This window comes from Fundulus heteroclitus, chromosome 20 (assembly GCF_011125445.2).
Source record: "Fundulus heteroclitus isolate FHET01 chromosome 20, MU-UCD_Fhet_4.1, whole genome shotgun sequence".
In the NCBI taxonomy this organism is placed as follows: domain Eukaryota; kingdom Metazoa; phylum Chordata; class Actinopteri; order Cyprinodontiformes; family Fundulidae; genus Fundulus; species Fundulus heteroclitus.
Window position 1 is genome coordinate 21,495,724 of NC_046380.1, and position 16,970 is coordinate 21,512,693.

At 39.4% G+C, this 16,970-nt stretch overlaps 1 protein-coding gene across 7 annotated transcripts in view; it reads left to right on the plus strand.

The window, feature by feature from the left end:
* erc2 (ELKS/RAB6-interacting/CAST family member 2) overlaps positions 1-16,970 on the plus strand; it is a 64,031-nt gene that overhangs the window by 41,800 nt on the left and 5,261 nt on the right. For 3 of the 7 annotated variants that reach the window (XM_036152115.1, XM_036152116.1, XM_036152118.1), the window contains 10 exons: positions 921-956; positions 3,260-3,465; positions 6,236-6,358; positions 10,403-10,414; positions 10,691-10,814; positions 12,193-12,353; positions 14,073-14,220; positions 15,020-15,619; positions 16,401-16,462; positions 16,562-16,787. In XM_036152115.1, coding sequence (XP_036008008.1) covers positions 921-956; positions 3,260-3,465; positions 6,236-6,358; positions 10,403-10,414; positions 10,691-10,814; positions 12,193-12,353; positions 14,073-14,220; positions 15,020-15,619; positions 16,401-16,427 — 1,437 coding nt within the window. In that variant the 3' untranslated portion in view covers positions 16,428-16,462; positions 16,562-16,787. The remainder of the gene's footprint in view (positions 1-920; positions 957-3,259; positions 3,466-6,235; positions 6,359-10,402; positions 10,415-10,690; positions 10,815-12,192; positions 12,354-14,072; positions 14,221-15,019; positions 15,620-16,400; positions 16,463-16,561; positions 16,788-16,970) is intronic. The other 4 variants (XM_012849613.3, XM_021308993.2, XM_036152117.1 and 1 more) reach the window with 4 other exon arrangements.

A 16,970-nucleotide genomic window follows, 5' to 3' on the forward strand; every position in this document is an offset into this window, starting at 1 on the left:
CGCAGCCGCCGCCACGGTAGTGTCTCGCCAACATAAAAAAAATAAAAAAAATAATGATAATAATAATAATAATAATAATAAAACTCGATATGCTTGCATGTTTATTTGACGTTAACACGCGGTTCTTTGTTGTTGCTTTCGCGCGTGCATATAGTGAATGGCAGGGCAAAAACACATGGAGTTCTCGCCGTAAAGCGAGACTTCTGTGGGTGCGGGCCGTGAGCTCTTGCAATTGCAAGTGCGGTATTTCCCCCACAGACCCCCAGGGCGGCCGAGAAAACCTTTGTTCGACCTGAAATGACTCATTTAATCATCCAAATCGGTATGGAACACATTAATTAACTGAAAAATGTTGCATAGTATGCCTTTAAAGAACACAACTTAAAATATTTTTCTTTCTCCTTTGCAAATATACCAGAAACAAATAACCTTGATTTGACAGTTGCTGTGGGTTTAATACGATGTCTAACATTTTAAAACTCTGCTAGAGTATGATACGTTAATTCTTTTTTGGGAGAGTTAAGAAAAAGTCACTGAAAGCTTGTCTGAACAAGAAACAACCCAGCGCTATATAAATCACAGCTCTTTAGGATCCTGGCTGCCTTCACTGTTTCCTCCTCTGCTTCAAGCTGCCATACTTTGCTCCAGTGTTACACAGAACAGGGTGTCCCTCCATCTTCTTTGTCTCCATAATCCACAGATCATCCCAGCCTCTGTTGTCAGTGTTTTGGCTGCTGTTAACCTTTACCAAGACGTACAGTGCTGAAACTGTCTTTCTGTGCCACAAACCTTTATTATGTCTGATCCTACTGTTATCTGCTCTGGCTCAAACTAAGCCCTAACACTTAACTCTCCCTGAATCCCCCCTCACCCCTCCTTTCTAATGTCCCTTTCTCGACCCCCCTCTGTTGGCAATGTAGCAAGCTGAGCAGCTATTCAGTCACATGAACAATCCTGTAAGTCCCTCTCCTGAGGCCTGAGGCGCACATTTTGAAAGCATGAGGACACTGAGAAGTTCTTTGAAATATGCTAGATGGTGATCATGGCGAGACCAAGCACAGGCACTGCTTTCCCCCATCGGCATGCATGTTGCCCATTTGCACTGTACGGATATTACGAGCTTCAAACTAAACTGAGAGTCCTGTGCAATGTCCTTGTGCCGTGATTGATGTATGTGTGTGTGTGTGTGTGTGTGTGTGTGTGTGTGTGTGTGTATATGTGTGTGTGTGTATATGTGTGAAAATCGTGTGACACAGTGAGAATCGTTTGTATTTTTGTCAGCTTAAATTTACATTGTTGCCACATTACTCAAGAACATTTATTAGGATTTATTGCATTTTTTGTTCAAACCTAAGTGTTAATTTAGTTGTGAGTTATAACTCATTTTTTATAATCGTGATTATTCCAACAACAGTAAGCTTCAGCAAAATTCAAGCTAGAACATTCGGCACTGCAGATGTTTGAAAGCGTTCGAAGTTGCATTTAACAGAATCAAAACAGCCCGAGGAGCGTCATAAAAACGCAACAATTTGGCTACTGTTTGAGAGCAGCAAGCCACAATAAAGAGACTCGTGGGATATTTTCTAGCACTGTCCACTGCTGTTGCCACCCTTGCTGAAGATGGGTTTGAATTTTTTTTGTTATTGTTTTATTTCCCTTACCCTCTTCCTGGTTGTGAGTGTTGGCAAGTTAAACATGTCTCATTGTCCAACCTTGTTTGTCACAATTCCAGTCACTTTAGATCTTTCAAATATTTCCATACCTCTTAAGATTATGAAGTGTAGGTAAGAAAGTATTTTCTAGTACACAAAACCTAAACAATGAATATCAACACAAATCTGCCCCGCTTGAATGGCATAACCTCTTATCTTTCCATTTTGAAGAGTGGGCAAGAGAAATGGGAAAATGACGGAATTGAGTACTGCAAGGTACTTAGCACCCTCAAAAATATAACAAATTAAAGCATAAATTACTCAAATGTTTTTTTGAAATTATGAGGGGTTAGTGTGGCACCAGAGATTCTGCATGAACCGACTATAACCGATTATAAAGTGAAACTGATATTCTGATACTGATCAGACAACACCAGACTTGAACGTTTTGTTTTACATAGTGGAAAACTAAAACTGCATATCACTCTGAACACAACATCCCAATAATGAATGATGGTGAGGATAATATCATGCTGTGGGGATTTTGTTCATCGGGGACTTGGAAGCTGGTAAAGGTAGAAGAGGGGTGGACCTAAATACAGAGCAGTTCTAGAGAAAAAACTTTGAGAGGCTAGAAAACAACTTGAGACTGTGGCAGAGGTTTACCTTTCAGCAGATTATCTATTATCTGCAATTATATATTACTTTGTGTTTGTCTGTTACATAAAATCTGACTAAATATAGCAAGGTTAGTCGTTACAATGAGACAAAATGGAGAAAAAACTTTAAGGGGCTGTAAATAGCTTTGCAAGGCACACTAGCCTGGCACTAGTTAAGGGTTATAGCTGAAAAATAATGCCATAATTCTGTTTTCAACCCACTTTAATGTTGTTCCACATGCTGAAAATGTTAGCGCTAAACTGCTCTTGCTTCTCTTTCTGCGCACAGTCAATTGAGAAATGCAAACACTGTTTCAGCTTTGTTGGGTTTGCATGTTTTGTTGCATGTTGTTATTGTTGCGGCGCTTCTCGTTTTTATCAGTGTGGTGCTGGTAGCGTTTGTACGAGCCGTGGGTGGAGATCGCTGCTGTGTTTTGGCGGATGGCTCTGTAAAACCTTTGCACCTTACGTGGGTTTGTTTGTGTCCCAAGGGTGATTTGTATCTTTGTAGTAAATCAAATGGAAAATTCATTTTAAGTAGTGAGGAGATTTGTCTTTTATGGCCAAAACAGAGTCTTGATTTTGATTATTCCTTCCTTTCATGATTTTTTTACTGATTTTTATTATTCTGTTGAGACTTAAGACAAACAAACACTGTCCTGCACTCTGCATACTAAGTGTGAGATGACTGGGAATCTCAGAGGGACATATTTATAGAGCTACATAATAGCTCTGTTAAAGCTAATGAGCCAGCACCAGTAATGATGGCCTGGTTCACAATGTTTACTCTACTTAGCATTACACTGCATTCACAAAGACAGGGAGACAGAGACGGATCTACCACAAGACTACAAAGCACAGGACAACACTGTGAGTTGCTTTTCATGGCTCTGATTGCAAGTTAATATTAACTAATTCTGTGTATCTGTCCTTGTTACATGGATGCAGAAGGCTCATGAGGTGGAGCAGCAACACTCAGGTTCCCGAGGAAACCCGGATTATGTGGACCGAGTAAAGCTGCTGGAAAAGGAAGTGAGCTACTACAAAGACGAGGCAAGCAAGGCTCAGTCGGAGGTGGAGAGGCTCCTGGACATCCTGCGAGAGGTGGAGACCGAGAAGAATGACAAGGACAAGAAGATTGCCGAGCTGGAAAGGTGAGTAACATTTCTGACTATGTAGGGTTCGTCATCTCTCATACCAGTTACCAAGGATTTAGTGTACAAAAATTGATATTAATAATCTGTGACAATCTTATTAAATACAAAGAAAATCTAGCTGCCATTATCTGTATCACCCTATTCAATGAAAGCAAAGTTAGTTTTTATTCCTGTTTTATCCTCTACGCCACTTGTTTTTTCTACCTCTGTGTTTGTTCTGTCCATTCTCCCTCTGTAACCTTGTTTGCTTTCATAATTTGGTTATTGTGGAAGTTTTTATTTGCAAATTATTGGGTTTTGTGGCACAGTGGAGTTTGTTTGTAATCGGTGCGTTTTTAACATCAAGCTATAATCTATTTAGTTCCACTTGCCCATGCTTATGTTCCAGCCGTTTGCTCAAGGATAGTCATCTTCTGATTCTTGAAGTTCGTGAATGGAGTTGGACTTGTTTGAATGCCTGATAAAGGCCACAGAGTCTCGCTTTTCAAACTTATTGTTCTTGGACAGCTTCTTTTATTTGCTGGTCAATGTTGTGGGCTGTTATCCTGGGGAGAGCCCACCATGGTGTGTGTACTTGGTCTGCTTCAGGACTGGGGTGGGTGGTAGGGTTTAGGTGTACTGGTGTTGATCTCCATTAGTCATTGGTTTAGAGGCGGGCTGCACTCTGGACAAGTCACAGATCCTTAACAGGGCCACACACAAACACTCATGGTGGCCTAGTGGTTAGAGCAGTGCACTTGCATACTGAAAAGGCCGCAAGTACCCAGTTTAAACCCCAAAGACTCCCTTACTCCCTGAGCAAGACCTTTAGCCCCAGATTGCTCCCCAGGTACTGTAAACTGCCCATTGCTCCCTGAGGAAAAGTGGAAAAAATGTTGTTGGAATGTACTGCGATGACAAAGATTTCGATCTGAAATTATCAATTAACTTAATTTCCATTTTTCTGGACTGTAGAGAGACTTAGAAAGACTTGATTGTCCTTCAACCACACACACACACACACACACACACACACACACACACACACACACACACACACACACACACACACACACACACAACACAATGTACATTTGAATAAAAAAATTGTTGCAAGGTTCCAAGAAAAAACAGAAGCCTTGTTTTCCAGAAGCCTTTTTTTATAACCTCCATTCCGTATGTAAATTGTGTCACCTGACAACGTCGGACAAAAACCTGTGATAGGTTGTTGGAAAGGTATGGCTCTTTAGCTTCCAAGGATACCAGACCTGGAGAGGAAAACTTCATGCATTGGGAGTACATGCAAACTCTACTCAGAAGGGTCCCAGGCTGAGGTTTGGATCCAGGGTCTTCCGGCTGCAAGGCAGTGCTAACAACTGCTCCACCGTGGCAAAAATGATTGCGGATTTGAAATTTTATACATTTTAATTTTAATCCTCAACGGCTTGTAGTAGCAATTAGCACTATAAGGCAAAGTTACTAATAGGTCACTTGAATAGGTTAAAAGTGACTACCACTTTTATAACCAGAAAAAAGATTTGCAATGGGTTATTGGAAAGGTGCAACTCTCTTGTTTCCAAGGATACCAGTCACGAGGGACGGAGCAAGAACATATCTGTCTCCTGAAGCATTTTTTTCAGAAGAGTCCGCCATGTTTGTTAGACCTTTAAATGGCATCTTCTGTATTCAAAATGCTGTAAATCCAATAGTATATGTAGAAAAAAAAATATTTCTGCAAAAATGTTTTAGAAATATTAAAGCCTCCTCCGTCAAGGGATTTAGGAATAAAAATATGAGCATGTTTTAATTACTTTTTAAGAATGCGAAAAATGAGCACTCGCCTCTCGGCCTGGTACCGGGCCAGTCAGTGATCCGTTGAAAATTTTCCACATTACCTGAAATATAAGTTCTAAAAAGAATAACACAGCAACTTTGCTGCAGTAGGTTCAGCTCATTATTTTAAACAAACACTTATTTTGCCATTGTGGCAGCCCGAATGTACAACCTACCTGCTGAAAGTACATGTTGCTTCCTAGAAGCTTACACTTTTTATGTTTCTTTTGACTTATATTAAACCCTTCACTGATACTGAAAACGGTATCAGTGAGGGTTAACCGAGACTTCTTCCTTTTGTAACAACTGACACACCAAAGAAGGATGCTACCACAACATGGCAGTGTTTACATGTGATACATTTCAGAATAAGATAGGCTTTTTTAGGCTTTGACTTTGAAAAATCAGTTTCTGTCATTATTTGGAAAGACTAGAAGCCCTCCTGTCACATGATTTATTGATTTCTGTAAATGTGTTTTTTTCAGTCTGGTATTTGTGCAGTATTTAGATGGGATATTTGAAAAGTTTTTACTAAAATTGTTCTTTACTTGTTGTTTAGCTGATGGAGTGGGGCAACTTCAAAAATCTACATTGGTTGAATGTTCTGAGACCTACACATACCTGCTGCGACTTCCTCTTCTCTCCTGCCACATACTCATTATTTAGATAAGATACATGTTACATATAAGTGATAGTGCCCATTCAGTTGACATCTTTGTTAAGTATTTCACCAAATGTGATTAACTGAGTTTTCTTGTTCTTTTTTGCCTTTCTTACCCACTTTTTTCTTCCTGTATTCCCTCTGTCTCTATCTTTACCTCCCATCATCGGTCAACCTTGACCTCTGTTAATTCCGTCCTAATCCATTCACAAATTTGATTCTTAATTTTCAATCTGTCCTTCACCTCTTTTGCAAATATCTTGTGCCCTCCTTTTCTAAATAATTTTTTAAAAGCCCCCCATCCACTGCCCCTCGCCATACTCCTCGTTCTGGTGGGAGAGCTCCCCCTGACCCGCTCCCTTCTGTGTCTGCCGCCCCTCAGCAGATAGGGGGCATGGTGTGGGATTTCCTGGGAAAGTGAGTGCTCTGTCCTGGCACTTCAACTCAGCTCGGCTGCCTGATTTAAAATCTTGGACTGCAACTGCTCCAACTGCATCTGGTTTTACCCATTGGCCTGGTTCTCTCTGCTCTCTGTAGGGTGCACAGCTCTTTGTATCGCAGTGGCAGGCTTGTTTAATGTCCATGTTTTCATTACTCTCTCCTGCACATGATACAAAGACTCCTGGATCCGTTAATTTTGTTTATTTCTCAACGACTATCTGCATCTGTTCTTTGATTGCATTTTATCAGTTTGGACCTTAGTTATGGAGCATGTGTTTGTTTGAGGTGTGCATGACATGTAAAATGTTGCATGTTCATTTTTTTTTGTTCAAAAGTTAATTGCTAAAGATGCATTTTCCTGTGCAAAAGAACAAAACCATCTCTAATGTATTCCTATTTTCCTCCTAAGGACCCAGGTTTTCTTGCATTTCTCTTTTGAAAGAGTGATCTTGACCAATAGTTCTTTAAGCTTAAAGTGGTCAAAAATTCTGGGTGCTATTTGCTCATTTAGGTTATATTTTGTGTTTGTCGAAATGGGGTGTTATTACCGGTAAACCAAAGAAATTGGAACAAATGTAATCTTTGTGACAGACTGCTTCTAGCAAAATTCCTAAGGATGAAGTTTAAGATTTGGTCATTACACAGTTGTCTGTTATGTGCAGACACAACATTGGTTCTTCCCTTGACTTTAAGACCTTTCTTTAATACTTTTTGATTTTCTGAAGATTACACTGCATTTCCACTGATTATGGCTCTGATCTTGCCATTAAAGGGATGAAATATGACATACATGATCCCTGCAGTAGACTTTAAGTACTATACAGAAAATTACTGTATTTTTCAGACCATAAGCGCACCATATTATAAGGCGCACAGTGAATTAACCTATCTGTGTGGGTCTTTGTCTTATATAAAGTGCACCAGATTATAAAGCACACTAAATATTCTTCCCAAGTGTGTAATATAACTCCATCCCTTCACGTACACAGCTCTCTCCTGAGAGAGAGAGAGCTATCTGTCTCTGTCAGGAGGACAAAGTAGTTGGACTACACTGCTCTGTTTCTAACATTAGGTCAAAATAAACGTAAGTTTTATATTGAAATAACGTACTAGGTTTATTGTTGCTAGTGCGTACTCCGGGCGCAGGCTGCCTAAAGGACCCCACATACTCGGGCGTACTGCGCATTTACTGTGATCTTGGTGAACTCCGCACTGACTCTCCGCGGATGTTTGACCCTTCATAGTCAAGCATACTGTTGCCTACATCTCTTATGACAAATTCCTACAATTCCCAGACTTTTTGCCAGTGGGACGAAGTGGCGGAACAGATAGTAAAATGTGTGATTATTTAGCTGAGCACCTAGAGCCGTTTCTTTTCCAGCAGACTCCCACCTCATATCTGTCAGTGAGAACAGAGAGGGACTGTGATGCTGCGCATCCTTGTGACCGCCTGCTTGGAGCAGCTCAGTGTATCAAGCTTGGTGTCACATATAAAGCAGTTCGATGTAAAGACTTCTTGCCACCGCAAAGTTTATAGTGTAACGCATAACTGAATGCGTGGAGTCCACACAGAGTCCACCTCGAGACCTCCGCAGAGTGAACTACATCCGAGTATGTGAGGGCCTTTACATGAACCCGCTTTAAGTTTCCACTTTACAGTCAGGCAGTCTTGTAGACTGCTAAAGGGTCCGATCAGGTAGTGACACAGTGTACCGTAATGCTCCGAATATCCATTGAGCAAAGCGGCTTCGTTGTTTACCAAAGTCGTACTTACACATTTTAACAGATTTTTGAGCGCACTTTACCACATAAAATCGGTCAGTAAGCACAACGGTAACCATATATAAGCCACACAAGGATTATAAGGTACACCATTAATTTTTGAGAAAATTTAAGGATTATAAGTACACCTTATAGTCCAAAAAATATGGTACTTTAAGTCAGTTATTGTCAAAGGTATTAATCATCCTCAATGTAGATTAAAATATATGCATAGGATATATGCATAGTCATTTTCATCCCTGAAAAAATCTAAATGATCAAATGTGCAAAAGTACAAAAGGAAGAGGAGTAAAATTATGAGCACCTTAAGTCACTTAACAAATAAAGAAATAAACTTTCACTGAAAATGGTGCTGCCTTTGTTGACTGAAATAGTGAGACCCCCAGAAAGCCTGAAGAACTATTGATCAAGAACACATGAAATAAATACAGGAAAGTTTGGCTCCTTGGCACCAAGCTGAAAAGATGGATGACTAAAGACATTTGCACAGGATTGTGCATATATAATAATCTGTATATTTAGGCAGGAACATGTTGTGGTGTTCCTTTGATTTACTGAGTAGCAAATGCTACTTTATTTTTCTGTTTGTTTTATTTATTTGCTTGAATATGCAATGATGAACAGTAAAGTCACATTTTACAGATCACGGATACCACATTTTACAATTTATGGGACCAACAATTATTAATATGTTGATTAAAAATGCTTATGTTTGTTATTGTCATGTCTTAAACATTTCCACATTTTGTCACTTAGCCACCTCAAACTTGAGCGTATCTTATTTAAATTATATTTGATAGTTCTTTGGTAGTTTAACTCCAGTTCCTTTGGGGTTTGTCTCTACCAGCTTAGCACATATAGAGACACATCTTCTAGTGTATTGGTAAACACCATTTGTACAACGGTGTTCTAGATTTTAAATGTGATTCACAAAGCTGTCCATTTCATCCTAGCTCTGGCTGAATGTGAACCTCCACTCCACTCTTAATTCTTTTGCAGCCTATAACAGACCTACCCAGTAGCTGTACATGTACTGAGATTAAACTTCACACAGGAACTTAACTTCCTAATTATATGAATTATGAGATCAGTTGCACTAGATTTATTCAGGGGTATCAGAGTAATTGGGGCTGAATGCATATGCATGTCATACTTTGCCATAGTTTTGATTGGGTAAAACTAAAAGATAAGATCAGGTATATATGTTAATCCACTTCGCAGGTATTCACTACAAAAAAAGAATATGAAGTTTGTGGAGGCGGTTTGACAAAATGTGAATAAAGTTATGTGGACTGAATACTCTTGCAAGGCACTGTGTGCACAAGGCAATGGTGTGATTGTTTCAGCAGCTTTTAATCTTCATTTAGATTGATTTCACTGCACATCCTTTCCCTACTCATGTACCATGTTGAATAGGCGTGGACAACAACACGCACACATACACAAAGATAAACGTGCACACACACACACACGCCATTTCTTATTATATTTGTTTTGGTGGCTGTCTGTTCATGCTTTTGTAAACAGTATGTCCTCAGATGTTAGACATCCCTTTCCTATGGGCACATTTGATCCCTTTTCATTTAAACTATATGTTTGTCTCTGTTTGTTCGATTCTGGGACGCTTGCATCTTTCCATTGACATTTTCATCAAAATAACTTCACCTAACGTCTTCTCTCTTTCCCAGTTTCTACCTCGCAGTCTGCCCCAGCTGCCCTTTCTAGCTAACCCTAATAGACCCTGAAGACAACACTCAGCAAAGTGTTCTGCATGACAAAAGCTGCACCCTCAGTGTGGGGTGCTGTACTTTGTTGGATCTGGCCCGAGTCCGATCAAGTCTGCTCTATTAATGAATCTCCTGCATTTTCAACTAATGCTCTTCCAAACTCTGTCACCTACTCAAACTGTTATCAGCTTTCCTTCCTTCCCTGCCTCCCTTTTGCGTCCTCATCTTTTGCCCGGCTAAGATTTTGCCTGACTGACTGCATGTCTGCCACTCCTAGGCTTGGCAGCAGATGCACAGCGCTCCATGTTGTTCAGAGAAAGTGCATCCTGTTAAAGCTGCGTCAGTATATAAGCGGCGTGTCTGTAATGTTGTTGGATGATTATACCACAACGTGATCTTCCAAGGATGTTTTTCTTTTAGTTTTCTTCTGTGTGTTTTGTCCTGCTTCCAACGTTTTCTTCACATGTCCTTAATCCTATTGTCTTCTACCTTTAAATCTACCTATCTGCAGTTTAGCTCCCAGGTAAGACATTTCCCTGCTCCCCTCGTTATCCATCTCTACCGATGTTGATCCAAACATCTGCACTGAAACCTTTCAGCCCCCTCAACAATGATATGAGGCTCAGTTCATGTGGGATTACTCATGCGTTGTTACTGATCTCATGACTGACAATTTTTTTCCGTTTGTACTCATTGTTGTTCTTTGTGTAATGTGCCCTTCTCACATCTTAGCTTCCCTTAGATTTGATTTGCTTGCTGTTTTGGTACACAGAAGTTCTAAAATTGTGTGGTATTACAGGCAAGGAGGTAAAGATCAGACCAAGAAGGGCTCCAACATCAAACTGGGACTCCAAGGGGACAAGAAAGGCTTAGGACAAGATCCCCGTAAGGAAGGCTCTTTAGAAGGTGGTCACCACCTAAAGGTTAGGATTTCATTTATTTTTCTGAAACAGTTAGCTCTGATTGGTGAATACCCACAATATCATTGAGAAATTTAAATACACTCGGAGTTGGCATAAACATCCCTTATACGGGGTGTGATGGTTATGTTGTCAACAACTTCAAGGATTTTAAATGGCAAAATATGGGTGCACAAGTTTGAATTGTGAATTTACTCTAATCAAAAGAAGCTTAAATATGTACATACATGCTGCTATGGTTTGGATTAAAGACCCCAACAGGTGTCAGGGAAACCATATTTTTGTTTCCATCAACAAGCTTCTGGCACAGTTCTTGTTAGATATTTAATCACTCTTGATGGCAGAATTTGCAGAGATTATTTTAACTGGTTGGTTTCCTAAAAAACACAGTCCATACTACTGTATGTCCATGACTAGAGAAAGATAGGCAAGAAATAATTAACAAGATTGAGACTATTATAAATTGGAAATTGTTGGGACACCACTACCACTGTCCACATAAAGTTTACCAATAACATAGACTGAGATCATCCCTATCTCGAAAGAAGTGTCTGCTCTAAAACACATCTTCAAGCTCAACTGGAATCTGCAGCTGCCCATGTGGACAGGTTAAATTTATTTTTAGCAAAGATTTAATGGTCAGACAAGACGAAGATTAAGCTATTTGGCCACAATCACATGTGGTGTCTTTGACAGAGTCAAAATGAGGTTTTTAAGACCTTTGATCATTTAAGGAATATTCTTAAAATAAGGGTCAATACAAGTAAATAAACCAATTTAAATAAACTATGCCAGGAGCCTGATGGATACAAAACATTTTTGTGTTTTCTCTGAAACCTACTGGGTACATTTATAAACATATAAATGGGTTTGTATGTATAAACATTTTGGACACTATCTGTAATTGTGACCTGTGAAGACTGGAGAACTTTCACGTCATTTTGGAAATGATGCATCCACTTCTGCTTTTTTAAACATCATTGAAGTTGCTGCTGTATAATCATTCCACCTTGAAAATGAACATTTCAAATGAGCCTTTTGAACAGTGGCGTCCAATGTCGGTCCTCAAGGGCCAGCGACACACATGTTTTAGATGTTGTCCTTGTTCAACTAAACCAGACTCAATGAGTGCTTAGTTAGTAGGCCAATGCAAACCTCGATTACATACTGAGGAGGAAATTCAGTCATTTAAATCAGATGTGTTGGAGCAGGGGCAAATCTAAAACTTGGAAGACACCGGCCCCTGAGGGAGTTGGAGTTGGACACCCCTTTAAAACTCATATATAGAGTATGTCTATGCCCACTTCTCAGCAGCTCTTCCTGTGTTTGCACTAAGTCATTGTGTGTTTTCTGTTTACCCCAATGTAATGCTATCTGTCAGCTGGAGGAGCTGATGAGCACGCTGGAAAGGACGAGGCAGGAGCTAGATGCCACCAAGCAGCGTCTCTCCTCCACACAGCAGTCTTTACAGGAGAGGGACACCCATCTCACTAACATGAGACAAGAGCGCAGGAAGCAGCTGGAGGAGATCCTTGAAATGAAGTCAGTATTGTTGCTAACTTGACAGTTTCACTTTGGCTAATAAATTTCAAATACAATTTCATTTATTGTATTTTTAACTACAAAGATAACTCAGAACACTCAATTAAATTACTCTAACCACTTAACTCGAAGTTAAAAACTTAAGGGAGCTCCCAAATTTACTCTATTAACCAGTCTTGGCTCAACAGGACAGACAGCTTAGCAAATAATCTATTGTATTTTAAATGTACAAGTTGTCAGTTAAATTATGCTCTGTTTTCTTTAGCTGAATCTATAAAAAAATACTAGAGAAAATACAGACAGACAAAAACAGTATTTAGTACCCATAAGGGGATTTCCAAATAGCTAATGTTTAGCACATAGGATTAGCTAAAGGAGGATTGACCTCTCAAGCCATGCTTGAGAGGTCCCTTGCTGGAGTGTTTTTTTTTTCTTCTACTTTTTCATAAACTCTTACAGCTTTACTTTATTTACAGTGACTACATAAGTATGTTATGTTTTTTTTTTTTTGTTTTTTCTGTCAAGCTAGTGCTAAATGAAGAAGAAATCATTCATTTAAATATAACACATGCAATTGATATTAAATTAAGATATTTAGCATGCAAATTTGGAAGGTTAGGCAAAACAGAGCATCATTCTGATTGCAGAATTACGGCAACTGGCTGCAGTGGTCTTAGATATGTGTAGAGTATGCATTAACCAGCATGACTAGAGTGCATGCATAGTTGGAGGCGAATTCACAACAATAGTTTACAAGAAGTTTTAAAAGCATGACTTTCAGATACTGTTCGTTTGCTGTAGATATTTCTTTAGACCTAGCATTTCTTATTTTGTCTTCCCTTTTGCTTCAGAATAGAAGTCAAGTTATTTTATTTTTTAACCTTTTTTTGGACAGCTCCTTGGAAGCACAGTAAACAAATACAGATCATTTTAAGTATTTGTTCTGTGGTGTCCTAAGATTATCCTTATTCAGAGGCGGAAAAAGCAATATGATTTATCCAAAAACGATAAAAAAACAACAACAACAAGACTTCTAATCTGAAACTGAAGACATTTCTAGGTCTATGTGTGTTTAATAGTGGAAAACCTCACTGTTTTCCGCTAAAGCGAAAGGACGTTATTTGATTTTTTTATCATCACTTATCAAAACAATTATCATGATAAAAATTCTGATGCATCCTTGTAAAACTTTAGCAGATTATGTCTGCAGACCTAAAAAAAAACTCACAGCATGGTTAGGATTGTTATCTTTGCAGCTTGAACAGTCTTCTTGCACATTAATAAATAACATATTTTGAAGTATTATAGAATAAAATAATTGCTGTCTAGGGTTTCATTTGCACTACCTAATGTAACTGGTATATGTAAGAAACTAATAATGAATAAATACATTTTATGTTTTCTAGTAGGATCACACAAGTGTGTTACATTAAATGGAGACTACAGTAACACATAAGCTACAAACACTAATTAAGCTACAATATTACTAAACAAGACTTTTCAAAAGACTCCTGGAGCATTTGTCAGCCCCTTCAATTTTGAGGCTGTATTACACTGTTCCACTACTACCCACAGGTAGTAGTGGACCAGTGTTGGATATGAACAGGATTTGCCACAAATGTAGTTAAAACGTTTTGTAGCAGTTTTCAGTTTGACAAATGTTATACGTTGTATTCAGGTTTTAATAGGCTACATGTATGGGAACTTTTTTTTTTTCAGACAACAAGCTCTGCTGGCGGCCATTAGTGAGAAAGACGCCAATATTGCATTGCTGGAACTGTCTGCTTCCAACAAAAAGAAGACCCAGGACGAGGTGCTGGCCTTGAAAAGAGAGCGGGACAAACTAATGCACCAACTCAAACAACATGTTAGTACCACTGCACAGCTAGCTCATTTGAAGCATTGTAAAACAAATGGATTAACTTGCTCCACAAGCTCTTTTTAGGAGCAAACTTTGTTCTTTCTTAAGTGTTACACTGACTGGTGGGACTGAAATCATCCAACTCAATGCCCATTCAGCCTCTTAAGGGTTATTTTAAGGCAATCCAAGATTCTTGAATCTTGCTAATGATTAAAATGTGCAGAGTTGCAAATACCCTGAGCCATGTTGTGTTACAAAATAGTTATTTCATGTAATCTTGTTCATATAAGGTGAAAAGTCTTCGTTTGAGAGGCCAGTTCCCAGCGCTAAAATGCTATAATTTTGTGTCGGAGAGAGAATATTTCTGCTGCTCTGCATTATCGAAGAGAAGCCTAGGGCTGCTTTTGCATATCTTTATTTACATTGATAATAAAATTTATGATGTGTAATATTTGCACAAGGTTAATAATTAATAATGATACATATATGACAAGGTTTACAGGAAAACGGCTAGGAGTAAGGGAAACAGTTTCCAATGCGGTTACAAAAAACATGTATTATTATTATTATTATTATTATTATTATTATTATTATTATTATTATTATTATTATTATTATTACTGGTGTTTGAAAAGAGTAACTTTGACCCAGACCCAGATTGTAGCACATTTTGCAACCTTGTTTTCTCTGTTGGACGTACATTATCTTATAAACGTAGGTTTTTGTGCTAGTTTTTACTTCTTGATGTTAAGGGATGGCATTTTCAAACAGCAACTAATGATGTAATATTGTTTTCTTGTTACAGACACAAAGCAGAATGAAGTTGATAGCTGACAACTATGAGGATGAACAGTATCATCAACATGCCCCTCATCACCAGCCACAGCCGACACATGCCCAGCCTCAGCCACAGCCCCAGTACCCCCATCCTCCCCATGCTCAGCAGTCTCCTTATCCACACGCCCCCCACGCTCAACATCCACAGCACCTACAACACCCACAAGCCCAGCCACAGCCCCCACATCCACAACAACCACAGCCCCAGTACCCTCAGCACCCACAACACCAACAACACCCACAGCACCCACAGCACCCTCAGCATCCTCAACCACTTCCTCAACACCAACAGCATCCACGCCCCCCTCAACCACAGCACCCCCACCAACAACACCCCCAGCATGTGCCACAGCACCCACATGGACATCCGACTCCACAGCACCCTCACCCCCAGCATCCACATGGTCCTCCCCCACAGGGACCACACCCACAGCATCCTCATCCTCAGCACCCTCAGCATCCCCAACATCCTCACCATGCCCAGCATCCTCGCCACCCATCACCCCATCATCGCGGAGGCCCGGCCCGAGGACCACCACATGCCGGTCACCGTCCCTCTCCAGACCAGGTCAGTAAGCCAGTAAACTTTATTTATAGCACCATTTATAGAATGCTTCTCAACACAAAGCGGTTATCAAGATTAGAAACGGACCCCAGCCCCACCAAAAACAAATATTCTGAAAGATATAGTTTAACTGGCTATAAAAGACTTGTGACTTGAATCGATTCAATTTCCAGCAAGAAAACAACCCTAGACATGTAGCCAGACTTACAAGGGAATGGTCAGGATTAAAGCATGTAAGACTCGCCAGGTCAATGTTCAGACCTGAATACAGCTGAGTATTTGTGACTATACAATCTGACTGAGCTTGAGTTGTTTTTCAAAGAAAGAGTAAGAACAATTTTAGTCTTTAGATGTGCAAAGCTCACACAGAGATATTCCCTTAAAAGTCTTGATGTAGGTGCACCAAAAGAACAATGATCTTTTGGATCCTCTCCGCTAAATACAAATGCACCCCACACTTTTCAGATTTTTACTTTACACTATTTTGAAAACAATGTATCATTTCCCTTCTACTTCACAATTAAAAATTACTTTGTGTTGGTCTAGCACAGAAAATCCTATTACAATACATTGATGTTTGTGGGTAACACATAAGCTGGCCGATGAATACTTTGCATTGAATGTGGGTCAAATCAGCATCTATAATATATAAATAATATATAAAATATTTTGCTCCCTAACTGAGGCTTCCTTAGAAAAAAACAAAGAAGTACGGTAACATCAAAGTCAACAGAACCAACCTTGTGGTAAATTAATCCAGCCCATTTTTCTTTTTACGCAACAGGATGACGAGGAGGGCATTTGGGCATAGCTGAGACAACCAAAGCGCTAATGTTGTTTTGAGGGGTAAGACAATGCCTTTATCAAGCTGTTCACAACACGCATGCAACAAACTGAACAACATCATGACTTTGACTATCATATCTCAATATTTCTCTCATATAGGAGATTCAGTCACTACTGGAGGAGTATGGCCATCCTAAAATGTTGAAACACCCCCCAAACATTTATCACCTTCAGTGAATCTGTACTTCTGAGCAGTGGGGCCTTTATGTTTGTTTTTTCTTTCTGTCTGTCTCTTTTTCTGTTCTTTTATTTTGTTTTTCTTTTTGAAGAACAGGAGGAGTTACTCAGGTTTTCAGGTACTGCATGGAGACTGACAACTGAACAGGTAATTCAAATCTGCTACAGCATTCTTGTGAGAATAAACAATAAGTACTGAACATGTCCGTGTCTTTCCCAGCAAATATTTTTTTTCTAATGAGCCATTGGCAGAATTTTAAACCAGATGTTGGCAGCTACCCATTCAAGTGTGATTTTTGTGCATTCTTTCTCACAACATATCATCAAAACC